Source organism: Quercus lobata, chromosome 6, assembly GCF_001633185.2.
Source record: "Quercus lobata isolate SW786 chromosome 6, ValleyOak3.0 Primary Assembly, whole genome shotgun sequence".
Taxonomy (NCBI): Eukaryota; Viridiplantae; Streptophyta; class Magnoliopsida; order Fagales; family Fagaceae; genus Quercus; species Quercus lobata.
The window spans coordinates 26,628,288-26,645,063 of NC_044909.1; the positions used below are offsets into that span (position 1 = coordinate 26,628,288).

At 37.4% G+C, this 16,776-nt stretch overlaps 1 protein-coding gene across 2 annotated transcripts in view; it reads right to left on the reverse strand.

Moving 5' to 3' along the window:
- LOC115994614 (probable acyl-activating enzyme 16, chloroplastic) overlaps positions 1-16,776 on the reverse strand; it is a 65,997-nt gene that overhangs the window by 19,711 nt on the left and 29,510 nt on the right. For both annotated transcript variants that reach the window (XM_031118819.1, XM_031118820.1), the window contains 4 exons: positions 6,356-6,461; positions 5,130-5,288; positions 4,595-4,648; positions 4,432-4,512 (listed from right to left, as the gene is read on the reverse strand). In XM_031118819.1, the coding sequence (XP_030974679.1) occupies positions 4,432-4,512; positions 4,595-4,648; positions 5,130-5,288; positions 6,356-6,461 (400 nt within the window). The remainder of the gene's footprint in view (positions 1-4,431; positions 4,513-4,594; positions 4,649-5,129; positions 5,289-6,355; positions 6,462-16,776) is intronic.

Genomic DNA, 16,776 nt, shown 5'->3' on the forward strand with positions numbered 1-16,776 from the left:
GTTGTGATGAAATCACAAATTTTGGCTAGTAAAGACCTCCCTTCATTGAGTGAAGTTTTTAGTTGACTTAGACAAGCCACATTATATGACTCTAGAACTGCTACATTCCTTTCCTCTAGTACTAATACATTATCTTCTGGTGATAAATTTGCTTTCGCCACTTTTATGGGAAGTAGTAGAGGTGGTCATGACCAAGGGGGTCGTGGTAGAGGACGTGGCTTTCATAAGTGCACTTATTGTCATGGTGAGAATCATACGGTAGACTTCTATTGGAAGTTGTCTGGTAAACCCTCGGCTCATCAAGCTAGTTTTCAGGTTGAAGAACCAACATCACAATCATTTCCACCAACATCCAGAGTAGTGTCCATCCCTGAGGAAGAGTACAATCACCTTCTATCTATACATTCTAATCCTGTTGGGTTTGGCTCTATAGCTATTTTGGCTCAACAAGGCACTTCCACGGCTTGTCTTGCCACTCAAGATCTTTGGGTCATTGACTTAGTTGCTATTGATCATATGACAGGTACCTCAAGTTTACTTTCTGACCTTGAGCACTCTAGCATTCTTCCCAATGTTACTTTGGCTGATGGCTTAGCCACTCTAGTTTTCGGTTTGGGCGTTGCCAATCTCTCTCCTAATCTTTCTCTCTCTTCTATCTTATATATTCCTAATTTTCCTTTTAATGTTGTCAATTAGTGAGCTTACTAAACTTTTGAATTGGGCTACCATTTTTTTATCCACTCATTATAACTTTCAGGATCAAAAGACAGGGAAGATTCTTAATGGAGGGCATGAAGCCGATGGACTTTACTACCTAGATTGGCATGGCTCTTCCAATCTAATGGCTTCTCACTTGTCTATCTCACCTCTTCAGCATCATTGTCGTCTTGGTCATCCATTTCTCTCAAATTTGAAGTTGTTACACCCGTAGTGTCATCAAATTGAATCCTTACAATGTGAAGCATGTCAATTGGGTAAACACCATAGGTGCACCTTTTGTCTCTAAGCGTGAGAGTTGTGTCAGTAGTCCTTTTCATTTAGTTCATTCTGATATTTAGGGTCCAATAAACACTCCCTCATTGTCGGGATTTCGATATTTTGTCACTTTTGTTGATGATTATTGTAGGGTCACCTATCTTTATCTTATGAAAGAAAGGTTTGAATTGTACTCCATTTTAAAATCTTTTTTTATGAAAATAAAGACTTAATTTAATGCTTCACTTCGTATTTTTTGATTTGATAATGCTCGTGAATATTTTCATACATCTTTGTCTCAATTTTTTGATGATCATAATATAATTCATCAATCTTCATGCTCCCATACTCCACAATAAAATGGAGTTGTTGAATGCAAAATGCGCATTTGTCAGAGGTCTCTCATGCCCTACTATTTCATATGTGTGTTCCCAATCATATTGGACTGATGTTGTTCTAACTGCTTGTCACTTGATTAATCGCATGTCATCCACTGTTCTAGGTGGTCAAGTCCCTTATACTTAGCTCTCCCCTAATGCACCTTTGTTTCATTTACCACCTAATATCATTGGTTGTGTGTTCTATGTTCATATCTTATCTCCCAATATCTTTGGTTGTGTGTCCTATCTTGGGTCCAAGGAGTGATAAACTTGATCCTAGATCAATTAAATGTGTTTTTTTTGGGTATTCTTGTACTCAAAAGGGATATTGATGCTACTCACCTACTCTTCGCCGTCTTTTCATTAGTGATGATGTTATCTTTGATGAGTCTCAATCCTATTTCTCTCCTTCGGTTAGTAGTGACAGTTCTCTCCCTTGTCTCCCTCGATTACTGCTTGTGTCTCTTACTGCATTTCCTCCTCAAAAACCACTCCAGGTGTATCATCGAAACCTCCAACAAAGACTTCTTTCCTACCTAGTGATCCGCCTCCTAACCCTGACTTTCTTCTAATTTGCACAAAGGTAAATGTAATTGTACCTCTCATCCTATCTCTTAGTTTGTCTCTTATGACCATTTGTCTTCATCTGGGGTTTTACCACATCCTTGAATTCTGTTGTTGTACCTAAGTCTGTCCACGAGGCTATGTCCATCCTTGATTGGAAGTCTGCTATGGACGCAGAAATGTCAGCCTTTCTCTCAAAATGCTACTTGGTCTTTAGTTACTCGTCCTTCATGGAAAACTATTGTTAGGTGTATATTGTGAAGTACTTTCCTAATGGTTTTGTTGAGCACTCAAAGGCTCACTTGGTTGCCAAAGGGCATACCCAGACATACAGCATTGACTATGCAAAGACATTTTCACATGTTGCTAAAATTTCTTCTGTCAAGATTTTGATCTCCTTAGCTGCTAATTTGGGCTCGCCAAAGTTTTAGTTAGATGTTAGAAATGCCTTCTTGAATGGAAATTCGAAGGAAGAAGTGAATATGGAGCAACCACCTGAGTTTGTTGCGCAGGATGAGTCTAGTAAGGTGTAGGTTGCATAAGGCCATCTATGGTTTTAAACAATCTCTTAGAGCTTGGTTTGGTAATTTCAGTGAAGTAGCGTTAAAGTTTTCATTGCGATGTTGCCATTCTGACCACTTTGTGTTTTCTCGCACCTCTGCAAGAGGAAAGATTTTGTTGATAGTATATGTTGATGATATTATAATCACTGGTGATGACAAGAAGGGTATTGATGATTTGAAGAGATACCTTTCAAAACTCCTTTCAAACTAAGGATCTGGGTAAACTTCATTATTTCTTGGGTATTGAGGTAGCACCATCTAAAGAATGCATCAGTTTATCACAAAGAAAGTATGTGTTGGATATTTTGGAAGAAACTAGCCAAATCTAAACCAGCAGACTCCTATGGATCCTAATGTCAAATTGTATGAAGATCAGGAGGAGCTGTTATCTAATCCTGAGAGATATCATTGTTGGGTTGGTAAACTAAATTATCTCACAATTACTCGCCTTGATATGTCATTTGCAGGTAGTTATTCAGATTGTGAGGTATCTTAAAGAACATCCAAGCCGTAGTCTTTTGTATAAAGCTAACGGTCACTTACGGGTAGAAGCCTATATTGATGCTGATTGGGCAGGATTACCATCAAATAGAAAATCCACTACTAGGTATTGCACTTTTTTGGGAGGAAACTTGTTCAGTTGGAAAAGTAAGAAACAAATTGTTGTTGCTAGATCTAGTGTAGAGGTTGAGTATAGAGTCATGGCACACATATCATGCGAGCTTATGTGGTTTAAGCATTTACTTGAATAATTAAAATATGTTGTGAAGGTGCCTATGACTATGCACTATGATAATCAAGCAACAATTCACATTACCTCCAATCTTGTGTTCCATGAGTGAACCAAGCATATAGAAGTAAATTGTCATATTACTTGGGAGAAATTAGAAGATGGTGTAATTTCTACTCCATATATTTTTACACGAGTCCAAATTGCTCATATGTGTACAAAAGCTTTATGTAAGACTCGTTTGGATTTAGTATGTAACAAGCTAGGATTGTATGATTTATACTCTTCAGCTTGAGAGAAGTGTGAGGTTATAAGTTAGGGGTAAAATAGTAATATCACTATATAATCCTTTATTTAAAAATAATATTTTGTGTTAGGGTTAACAAACCCTAAACACTTTTGTTAAATTATTAATTGTCCTAAAAGCTTAAACTGTTGAGATATGGTAAATTTAATCATTTAACCACATATTTCTAATACTCCCCCTCACATGTGGGCCAAAACTATCTTTTAATAGGTGAGGCCCAACATGTGGGAATTTAAATGGGAGGTAGAGTGGAGGAGATAAGGATCAAACTCAGGATCTCATGCTTTGATACCATGTTAAATTATCAATTGTCCCAAAAGCTTAAACGATTGGGATATGGTAAATTTAATCATTTAACCACATATTTAACAACTTTGAATCCAGATAACAATAAGGAATGATTATTCCATTAAGTGTCTATTCCTATGTAGTAAACGTGCCCCAAAGGGTTTTATTAATCATTAAGAGCTTCCATTCAAGAATTGATGGAATTCAAGAAACCATAGCTTGTAATTTATGCTTGTCATAATGTTCTAGGTGGGTCCATGTGTTTTTTAATCCTCACTCATTTTGTCCAGTCTAGGAGGTAGCAAAGTAAAGAAATTCACATATATTCCAAGTATAACAGTGCAGCCCAAATGTTCCCAAGCATATTGAGACAATTTTGGAGGAATCAAGTCTCGCAGCTATACTTGGAATATTTGGTCTGGGAAGGGATAAATGAATAATGAATCTGTGAATGTCCAGTTAAAGTCTGCAAACTTTTCCCTCCAAACATAATATTGGATCTAGCATTGTAGAAGAAACTAAAAATTTCTCCAAAAGCTCTCCAGTATTTTGTTAGTTAATGTAATCACAAACTATTGCAGGTTTAACCGTTTAAGTAACACACTAAGTAGATGTGTTTCTTACATTACAAGAAGGTTTCCGTGCAGCAACAACAGGAGAAGACTCTGTTAAACCATACCCATTCTGCACTTTCAAACCAATTGCCTGCATGCAATTTTACACTAATATTAGGGAGGATGAATACAAACATCCTGTATAGTAAGCCAAATACGCATAATCATCTAACCTCAAAAAATTTATCAACATGCAAAGGCAAACTACCACCTCCACTTACGCCAGCCTGCAGCATTGCCAGAGATAGCTTTTCTTAGTCATTCCCTTCTCAGGAATCTATGGTGTAATTTTGAAATTTATAAGATAAATTGAAGCTATAGCTAAGAAGGGAAGTGAAAAAAGTCACTTCTGATTAGGGGAAAAATATAGGAATTTGTTGCAGCCAAAGAGATTTTACACAAAATGGAGAAATAATAAAATTATATATTTGCAGTGAAGAGAACTTGCTAAGAAGTTCACCAACTTAAATAGAAGAGATGTTCAAAGCATTTGCTGACTTAAACCATAGACCAAAATAATAGGAAGGCATGAAATTGTTTGAAAGAACACACCAATTGATCATAACATTTTCTCAGAGTACTGAGTTGTCTGGAAACTTTGAATGTCCCTTTCTTCAGACACAATAGCATGAAGAAAAACCAGTGCTTGTTTTCCACAAAATTTAGTACTATTAAGAAAGAGGAAAATTAATAAATAGAAAATAATACCTTTGATATTCCAATAGAAGAGTGGATTTTACTATAAACAATTTTCTTTGCCAACAAATGCACAGGCCACAATATTGCTGCAATAAATCTTGCCCATAACCAGTCCAACATTGAAATAAGAAATGAAGGTTGCTTCTGATTCCTTGTTAGACACTTTCCCTAGAACAAAATTAAAATTATATAAGCAATAAGCAGAAATGGAATGGGTAGTAGTTACTGTTGGGAGTATTGGTTAAATGATTAAATTTCCCGTATTCCAATATTTTAAACTTTTGGAACAATCGGTAATTTAACATTGTATCAGAGTAGGAGGTCCTAAGTTTGATCCTTGACTCCTCCACTCTTCCTCCCATTTAAAATCTCACGTGTTGGGCCTCACCTATTAAAAAGGAGTTTGAGCCCACATGTGAGGGGGACTGTTAGAAGTATTGGTTAAATGATTAAATTTACTATATCCTCATAGCTTATTGAACTAGAATTAACATAATGGAACAACATAGGTACAAGAAAATTCGAAGGCATCCAGTGAAACTATTGCTATACATTGTTGGTCCTCTACCTAAAAATTGTACTTTGGTATGATGACCACCAAGATGTGTTAATTAATTGTTGAACTTTTGTATTAGTCAAAATGGACAAGTAAAACAACAGGATCAGAACAACCAATCACGTTTAGGCTACCAATGGAGTTCATAGAAGTCAACACAGACAACTTTATAAAGTGCCACTGGCATAGCGTAGGAAAGCAAGGACTAGTGAGCGTATAGTAAGTTAGGATAGTATGCCACAGAAGGATATATTAACCAAGTCATTATAAACCGAACAGCCTGCTTCTTAGCACTCCAGGAAATGAGTTTCTGACCAAGAACAAAAGCCCGAGGTAGGGCATTGGTTGACTGGGCACCCTGCCTTAAGTTTCTAAACTGGGAAAATGTGAGGGGATTGAAACCATGAATCTGTGACAAATTCATCAATTATTTAACTATCTAGTTTTTGCAGTCCTGGTTCCACAATAAGAAGCTGTGAACACGTAGATAGTGGCAGCCATTGCTCAGCAGACCAACACCTATTGTCCATAGATTTTGTATTAAAACCATATGTGGCTCCCAATTCCCAAATGATAATATCAGAGAGAGATGATCACCTTCAAATAATGCATGAAGCCCCGCAAACAATTGAAATAAGATATTTTGATGGCTCATTAGCACAGTAAAAATTGATCAAACCTCATAAATCCTCTTCAACTCCATGTATGCTAAACTGATCCTTATGAATGTAAGTGCAATCAGCTTACGCAAAAGCGAGCTAGTAGAAATTTGCTTTTGGATCCCACTGCAAAAAGAATAAATTAATCAATAAAAAATTCTACAAGAATAAGATAGCTTAGCCCTTTTTTTTTTTTAAATATTAATAATGAATTTTATTGAATAGACGAAAACTTCATATTCACGATGATGAACACAAAAGATCTTAAAAATAAATAAAAAAATTCAAACAAAAGATGTAAGAGAGTTTTGGAACTAAAAAATGGAAGTACAATGCATGAAACCCCAAGCCCAAGACCAATCAGACAAGTACGAATCAACAAGGATTGCAACTGATCAAGAGATCTCTCCGCATCCTCAAAAACTAAACTATTCCTTTCCTTCCATAGTGACCACATCAAACAGGCCAGCACTAGATTCCATATATCCACAGGCATGTTTCCCAAAAGCAGTTTTGCCAACCAAATAATAGAGCTACTATTGTCAATGGCCTGAACCTCAGAACATTTTAAAACCTCACTCCACAAAACATAAGCAACATGGAGTAATAGATGATTAACTTTTTCCCCGCTACACTGACACAAACAACACCATCGACTGCCTTTGGGACCTTAACACACCAAATACTCTTTGTTATGAGTTTAAACTAGGGGTAAAATAGTAATGTCATTGTACCCCTTTATATAAATAATATTTTATGTGTCAGGGTCAACTTATCAAACCCTAAACACTTTCATCTTAACAACATGGTATCAGAGCACGCTGCCCACTGCCATTAACACTCCGACCACCACCCGCGGCTATCACCGCCGCTAGCCACCATAATAGTCGACCCATAGCTCCAACAACCCTAACCTAGCTTCGACAACTTCGATTTAGTTACCCAACGCCGGTGATCTCTCTCGGGTCTCATGAGACCAAATCAACATCGCCTGATTGTGAGAAGGCACAGTTTTACTCGCCCTCCTTCGACGACCCACCCTAGCCCACTTGCCAACCCTCACGCCACCGCTTCTGTGCCCTAGTGCCGCCACCGGAGTTTTCAAAACAGGGTTTCGTCCATGGATTGATTTGGTTTGATTTTATTATTTTTTTCTTCCCTACATTTTGATTCTCTGTTTAGGCAGTCCCTCAAATTTTGTTGGTTGATGTTTAGTGGTGGAGTGGGCATGTTACTGTTGTTATGGATTGATTGCTGCCTTGATTGGAATTGTGTGTGTTGCTATTGGATTTGTTGACTGGTTGTAGAATATTGGTGTTGAATTTGTTGATGTGGTTTTTTTTTTTTTTTTTTTTTTTTGGGGGGGGGGTGGTTCACTAGCATATTTATTTAGTGTTAGTTTGTTCTTCAGATTGCTATTATGGAGACCAAAGATAGTGTTCAGCCCCCTAATTATTTCTTATCTCCTGATGTGTTGCTATTGGATTTGTTGACTGGTTGTAGCATATTCGTGTTGAATTTGTCAATGTGGTTCTTTTTTTTCTTTTTCTTTTTTAGGTTCACTAGCATATTTATTTAGTGTTAGTTTGTTCTTAAGATTGCTATTATGGAGACCAAAGATAGTGTTTAGCCCCCTAATTATTTTTTATCTCCTGAAATGTTATCTATTACTTCAATTCATATTAATAGAAGTAATTATGCTCAGTGGGCCCAGGTAGTTGAAGTATTTCTTCTTGATAGAAAGAAGTTTGATTATGTGATTAGCGAACCACCTGTATCTACGAACTCTAAATTTGCTGATTGAAGAACTAAAGATGCACAAATTAGGATTTGCTTGTGGAATAGCATGGAGTCTAAGATCAGTAGTAGTTTGGTTTTCTTACCAATTGCTAAACTTGTTTGGGAACAGACTAAGAAACTTTACTCTAGAGTTAACAATTTGAAGCGGATTTATGATCTTCATCAAAATTATTTCTACTTGAGTCTGAGTGATTTGTCTTTGGAAGACTATTATAACAAGTTTAAGGGTGTATGTGAAGAACTCAATATTTATCAGCTCATCTCCTTCGATGTTAAAACAATGAAGAAACAACAAAATTCTATTCATGTTGCTCGCTTCCTCTCTGGATTACCTAAAAGTTTGAATCCGGTGAAGTCTCAAATTTTACCTAGTCCAGACCTCCCTTCATTGAGTGAAGTATTTGGTAGACTTAGACAGGCCACATTATTTGACTCAAGTATTGCCCCTTCCCCAGCACTAATGCACTACCTTCTGGTGATAAACCTGCCTTTGCCACTTATATGGGGAGTAATAGAGGTGGTCGTGGAGGTTGACATCGTGGGGGCCGAGGCGTGGAGGTTATGACCAAGGGGGCCATGGTAGTGAACAAGGGGGTCGTGGTAGAGGATGTGGGCTTCGTAAGTGCACTTATTGTTGTGGTGAGAATCATACAGTTGAATTCTGTTGGGAATTGTATGGAAAACCCTTGGCTCACCAAGCAAGTTTTCAAGTTGAAGAACTGCCTTCACAGTCACTTCTACCAACATCCAAAGTAGTCTTTATACCAGAGGAAGAGTATAATCACCTCCTGTCTATGCAATCTAACTCCATTGGGTCTAGTTCTATTGCTACTTTGGCTCACCAAGGTAATTCCACTGCTTGTCTTGCCACTCAGGACCCTTGGGTCATTGACTTAGGTGCTACTGATCATATGACAAGTACCTAAGGCTTACTCTCTAACCTTGAGCACTCTAGTAGTCTTCCTAATGTTACATTGGCAGATGGCTTAGCCACTACAGTTTCTAGTTTAGGTACTACCAATCTCATTCTTAATCTCTCTTTCTTTTGTCTTATATATTCTTGATTTTCCTTTTTATCTTTTGTCCATTAGTAAGCTTACAAAACTTTTGAATTGCGTTGCCATTTTTTTATCCACTCATTGTATCTTTCAGGATCTCAAGACAGGGAAGATTATTGGTGGAGGGCATGAAGCTAGTGGACTTTATTACTTGGATTGGTGTGGTTCTTCTAGTTTAGTGGCTTCTCATTTGTCAATCTTGCTTCTTTAGCATCATTGTCGCCTTGGTCATCCATCTCTCCAAAATTTGAAGTCGTTAGTCTTGTCGTGTTGTCAAATTGAGTCCTTACAATGTGAAGCATGTCAATTGGGTAAACACCATAGGGTGCCTTTTGCCTCTAAGCGTGAGAGTCGTGTTAGTAGTCCTTTTCATTTAGTTCATTATGATATTTGGGGTCCAATAAACACTCCCTAATTGTTGGGATTTAGATATTTTGTCACTTTTGTTGATGATTATTTTAGAGTTACCTATCTTTATCTTATGAAATAAAGGTCTGAATTGTACTCAATTTTCAAAATATTTTATATGGAAATAATGACTCAATTTAATGCTTCGCTTTGTATTTTTCAGTTTGATAATGCTCATGAATATTTTCATACATCTTTGTCTCAATTTTTTGATGATCATGGTAATTCACCAATCTTCATGCCCCTATACTCCACAACAAAATAGTGTTACTAAATGCAAAATGCGTCATTTGTTAGAGGTAACTCGCGCCTTAATGTTTCATATGCATGTACCCAAATCATATTGGAGTGATGCTGTTCTCACTGCTTGTCACCTGATTAAACGTATGCCTTCCACTATTCTATGTGGTTGGATCCCTTATATTGTGCTCTCTCCTAATGCACCTTTGTTTCATCTACCTCCTAAGATCTTTGGTTGTGTGTGCTATGCTTACATTAGGTCCAGGGAGTGACAAACTTGATCCTAGATCCATTAACTGTGTTTTTCTTAGGTATTCTCATACTCAAAAGGGATACCGATGTTACTCACCTACTCTTCGTTGTCGTTTCATTATTGTTGATGTAACATTTGATGAATCTCAATCCTATTTCTCTCCATTGGTTGCTAGTTACAGTTCTCTTCGTTGTCTTCCTCTCCTACCACCTGTGTCTCATACTGAATCTCCTTAGAAACCACTCTAGGTGTATCGTCATTGATAGAAACCTCCAACAAAGACTTTTTCCCTGCCTAGTGATCCGCCTCCTGATCCTACCTCTCTTCCAATTGCTTTGCGCAAATGTAAGCGTTCTTGTACCTCTCATCCTATCTCTCAATTTGTCTCTTATGGTCATTTGTCCTCATTTCTCTATTCTTTTACCACATCCTTGAATTCTACTGTTGTTCCTTTATCCTAGAGGCTATGCCAAGACATTCTCACCTGTTGCTAAAATTTCTTCTGTTCGGATTTTGATCTCCTTGGCTGCTAATTTGGGCTGGCCATTATTTCAATTAGATGCTAAAAGTGCCTTCTTGAATGGCGATTTGAAGGAAGAGGTGTATATGGAGCAACCACTTGGGTTTGTTGCTCAAGGGGAGTCTGGAAAAGTGTGTAGGTTGCACAAGGCCATCTATGGTCTTAGTCTTAAACAATATCCTAGAGCTTGGTTTGGTAAATTCAATGAAATAGTGTTAAAGTTCGGATTACGACGTTGCCACTTTGATCACTCTATGTTTTCTCATACCTCTGCAAGAGGAAAGATTTTGTTGATAGTATATGTTGTTGATATTATAATCACTGGTGATGACAAGAAGGGTATTGATGATTTGAAGAGATACCTTCAAAACTCCTTTCAAACTAAGGATCTGGGTAAACTTCGTTATTTCTTGGGTATTGAGGTAGAACGATTTAAAGAAGGCATCAGTTTATCACAAAGGAAGTATGTGTTGGATATTTTGGAAGAAACTGGCTTGTTAGGATCTAAATCAGTGGAGACTCCTATGGATCCTAATGTCAAATTATATGAAGATCGGGGGGAGCAGTTATCCAATCCTAAGAGATATCGTCATCTGGTTGGTCAACTGAATTATCTCACAATTACTCACCCAGATATATCATTTGCAGTTAGTGTTTTGAGCCGGTATATGAAAGATCCTCGCCTTCCACATTGGGAGGCAGTTATTTGGATTGTGAGGTATCTTAAAGCACATTCAGGCCGTGGTCTTTTGTATAAAGCTAATGGTCACCTACGAGTAGAAGCCTACACTGATGCTAATTAGGCTGAATCACCGTTAGATAGAAAATCCACTACTGGGTATTGCACTTTTTTTGGAGGAAACCTGATTACTTAGAGAAGTAAGATACAAACTGCTGTTGCCAGATCTAGTGTAGAGGCTAAATATAAAGCCATGGCACACACATCATGTGAGCTTATGTGGATTAAGCATTTACTCGAGGAATTAAGATTTATTGTGAAGCTGCCTATAACTATGCATTGTGATAATCAAACAGCAATTTACATTGCCTCCAATCCTGTGTTTCATGAGCGAACCAAGCATATTGAAGTAGATTGTCATATTACTCAGGATAAAGTAGAAGATGGTGTGATTGCTACCCCATATGTTTCTACAAGAGTCTAAATTGCTAATATGTTTACCAAAACTTTATGTAAGACTCATTTGGGTTTATTATGTAACAAGCTAGAATTGTATAATATATACTATCCAACTTGAGGGGGAGTGTTATGAGTTTAAACTAGGGGTAAAATAGTAATGACATTGTACTCCTTTATATATAAATAATATTTTATGTGTTAGGGTCGACTTATCAAACCCTAAACACTTTCATCTTAACAACACTCGTCAAAGGAAAGGAATGGTCATTGATGCCACAAATTGCCTTATGATAAGACTGAACATCAAAGTTACCACTCCCATTCAAACTCCATCTCATCTTGACACTTCCTCCCATATAGGCTCCTGAGAATAAATATGATTAAAAAAAAAAAAAAGAAGAATACAATACATGGACTCCAACATCCAATCACGAAAGTATGTGGAAAAACATATTCCACCTGATAATCCAATGCAGCAGAGACTAATGCCTCCCTATCTACTGAACACTCAAACAGATTAGGGTACAGATCCTTTGGAGGAATGTGTCCACACCATTTATCATACCAAAGCCTTTCTAGCAAATACTAGAAAGCCAAGCAGGGCATTCATGATTCCACTATTAAGATAAAAAAGAAAAAAAAAAGGGGAACTGCAAAATTGAAAGGATAAGAAAATAGAAATTATGTTCAGAACGAAAATTCCTCCATAGTATGTATATAAGAAGATTGAGTAACTGAATTTCTGAAAATATTACATATGGACTAAGCAGCTAGAATTTGTAGAAGAAGAATACAATATTAAGAAAATGGTCCTATATCTTGATAAAGTACAAGAACACTTTATACCAAGAGAAGTACTTAGAAATGCCCTTATGCGAAGTCAAGTAAACTCTACAAAGGTTTAGCACTATCATGTCTCCCATCATCGACTGTTTGAAGCAAGCTGAGTTTAAATGAACAAAGGTTGTTGCCAAAGCCTTTAGAGAGACCAAGAAAAAGATGACAGAAGCACTATCATGTGCCTCCCAGATTTCACAAATGTTTTTGAAGTGGAGTGCAACACATTGATGTTGGCATAGGTAGAGTATTTGGTTAGGAGCGTCACTTGACAACCTATTTTTGAGAGAAACTTTAAAAGGCTAAGCAAAGTTACTTAACATGTGACAAGGAATTCTATGCATCGTACAAGCTTTATGGAATTGATGCCGTTATACCACAAAAGTTTTTCCTCCGTCCTAAACATGAAACCCTAAGCTTCCTCAACTCCCAAAAGAAGCTGAAATTTAGACATGGTAGTTGGTTCAAGTTCCTACAGTGCTACTCTTTTGTGTTGAAGCATAGGTTAGGAGTTGAGAACAAAGTGGTTAATGCTCTTAATCGCAGAATAGCCTTAGTCTTAGTGATGAGCATAAAAATCACAGGGTTAGAAAGGCATAAGGAGAACTATGAGTTGTGCCTAGTCTTTAGAATGATATATACAACCTTGAGCAACTGGCAGCGCCCTATCATTGACCACTACACAGTCAAAGAGACTCCCTAGTGTGGGGAATTCATATTTGTGGCCTTTCCAGATATTTTGGGCATGATAAGACCATTGAAGAAGTGCCAATTTCACTAGCCAATCCTGGAGAGAGACATTGCTAAGCTTATTAGCCAATGTTGTATATCAATCGGCCAAACACCAAAAGTAGAACACTAGCCTTTATACCTCACTACCTGTGCCACACTCCCATTGACAAGACATGGATTTCGTGCTAGGACTCCCATGTACTCTTAGGAAGCATGATTCAATTTTAGTGGTAGTAGACAGATTCTCTAAGATGGCCCTTCATTCCACAATGTAAAACCTCTGATAACATTGAACTTATTCCTAGCACCAAGTGAACCTTCATAGTTTGAGCTAACAATAATCTATTACTCCATTGAATCTTTTTTGATTAGTACAATACTTGTTGAAAATGAAAAGTACTCTATGGTCACGATGGAAAGTCGCTTAAAAATTACAAAAAATATCAAATAGAAAATCTAAGGGAGTTTTGGAACTCAAAAATGGAAGAACAATGTGTAAAACACCATGTCAAAGACCAATCAAATGAGGTACGCATCATCAAGGATTAATTAAGAGATATCTCAACGCCATCAAACATACGACTATTCCGTTCCCTCCATAGTATCCACATCAAGCATGCCGACACTAGATTCCATACATCAGAGGAGTGTTTCCCAAACCAATTTCTCCAACAAAATAATAGAGTAGGGACAGTCCATGCCATCACCCATTGGAACTCAAACATCATAAACACTCTAGTCCACAAAATATATGCAACATCACAATGAAGTAACAAATGATTCACTGTTTCCCCACTACACTGGCACATAAAACACCAACTTACTAATGACAAACCCCTCTAGATTAGATTATCAAGAGTGGGAATCTTAACTGACGCCGCTATCCACAAGTAGAACAACATCCTCTTTGGGGCCTTAACTCTCAAAATGCTATTCCATGGAAAACAATGATCATTGGTACTGCAAATGGCCTTGTAGTAAGATTGAATATCAAAATTGCCATTCCCATTTAATCACTATATCATCCTTACCCACCCCCTCTCCTCTAGGCATCTGATAGTAATTATGATCAAAAACAAAATAAGCTGCCTTCAACTCCCAATCATGAAAATCTTTGTGGATCTGCAAATTCCAACACCTAACCTCGATCTGAAATTGCAACATATTAGAGACTAGTGCTTCTTTGTCCTCCTCTGAACACTCGAATAGATCAGGGTGTAGATCCTCAAGAGGAAGGTCGCCACTCCAAAGATCATACCAAAACCTTATTTGATTTCCCTCACCTACCTCGAAAGCCACATGTTGGAAGAAACTATCCGAACCCAATCTAGTACTCCACAAATTACATGATGCAATTAATTTTTAAAGCTAGTTGTTTACTAGTGCTTGTGTTGTATGATAAGAAGATCCTTTTACTTGTAACAGAAATTTAGTTAGTTGATAGATTGTTAGTGATAAGTGCAAATAGCCTATCAGTTAGTTAGAGATGTTTGTTATGCTTAGGCCAATCACATGGCAGTCACATGGTAGGTTTTTGTAACTAACCTTCTAGCCAATTAGCAACTTGCTTATGTATCTATAAATAAGCAAGGCTGCCCTCATTGTAACTAGTTGAATTTGAATCCAAGAAATCTCTACCTATAAGGTATTATTCCAAGAGTGTGTCTCTTGAAGAGCTAGTTCATTCATTCTTTTCTCTAAGCAACTTAGCTTTCTAAAACAACCTTTTTTTTTCACCATTTTTCCTCCATCACTACACCCATGTGTGTCCTCTACTAAATTTTGCGCACCATCCACCCTTACCCTCACTAAATTTCGAGACAATCACCCAATGCCACAAGTGAATAGCTTCATGCCCGAATCTCTGCAACCATTTCCCTAGTAATACTTGATTAAAGCTCCCGATCATCCTAATCCCTAAACCACCTACCTCAATGGGTGAACAAACCTTAACCCACGCTACCAACGGGTACTTAAACTCCTCCTCCAAAGCCCCCCACAAGAAATTCCTATGAATCCTTTCTAACCTATCCACCATAGACTTAGGGATAGTGAATAAAAAAAGGTAATAGGTTGGGTAAATTGATAAAGTGCTTTTCAATAGAGTAAGTCTACCACCATAGAAAAGTATAGTCTCTTCCAACCTGAAAGTTTCCTCTACATCTCTAAAATAGGATTCCACGTTGAAACTACTTTAAAGCGTGCACCAAAAGACATTCCTAGATACGTCATTGGCAAACTAGCAATTCTACAACCTTATCTACTAATGCAACCAAGTTATCCACCTCACCTACTGGGACTACCTCACTTTTACCGACATTGACTTTCAAACTTGTAACAGCTTCAACAAATGAACACCATCTTGATATATAGGAGTTGCTGTGTAGATGCATGACAAAATAGAATTGTATCATTAGCAAATAAAGATGTGAAATATTCAACCTTTCAGTCTCATTAAGTCCCACTTAAAAACCAAGAATAAAACCTCCCTCCTCAATCTTCTCAACATCCGACTTAGAACCTCCATGGCCAGAATAAATAGAACTAGTGATAGAGGATTTCCTTGCCTTGAGCCCCTTGAAATACTAAAAACTCCTGCAGGAGAACCATTAACCAAAACTGAGAACCGAATAGTAGAGACACAAACAACCATCCAGCTCCTCCACCTTTCCCCAAAACCCATCCTATCCAACAAGAAGAACAAAGAATCCCAATTCACCTGATTATAGACTTTATCGATGTCCAGCTTGCAATAACTCGAAATATCTTACAAATCCATAGGTAGAACTTACCCTTGAAAATTGGCTTGGAAGGGGAGGGTGTCCAAGAGCTTATAAACACATGGTTGAGCTCACATTTAATCCATGTGAGACACTAGGACCATAACAGAATACAACTCTTCACTCTATTATCTAGGCACTCGCTGGCAATAAGAACTCAATCCAAAATCTGTCTGCCTCCAACGAAAGCATTATGTGACTTGGATATGAGTTTATCTATTAGCCAACACCTTATGCACACTATGCACAAGGCAAATGGGGCGAAAATCCTTGATATTCACTGCATTATTCTTTTTGAGAATTAACACAAGGAAAGAGGCATTTAGGGAATTTTTAAAAACACAATGCCTATGGAAAGTCAGGAAAAAAAAAAAAAAAAAAAAGCCATGACATCCCCTTAAACCACCCTATAGCACTTTTGAAAAAATGCCGTAGTAAAACCATTTGGACCTGGATCCCTACAGTATTTTCACAGTATTTCATCATCTTTCAGCAATTTAAAAGTAGCCCAGAAGTTTAAATAGACTGTATGAGCCCCTCGCAGCAAAGAGAAGAAAAGTAGAAGGTTCAAGCAGCTTGTCACCATAAATGCATGACTCTGTCTTGTGAATAGAGATCACACACAAGTCTAGTAATTTCCACCAGCCATGCATTACAATAGAAAATGGATTTTCT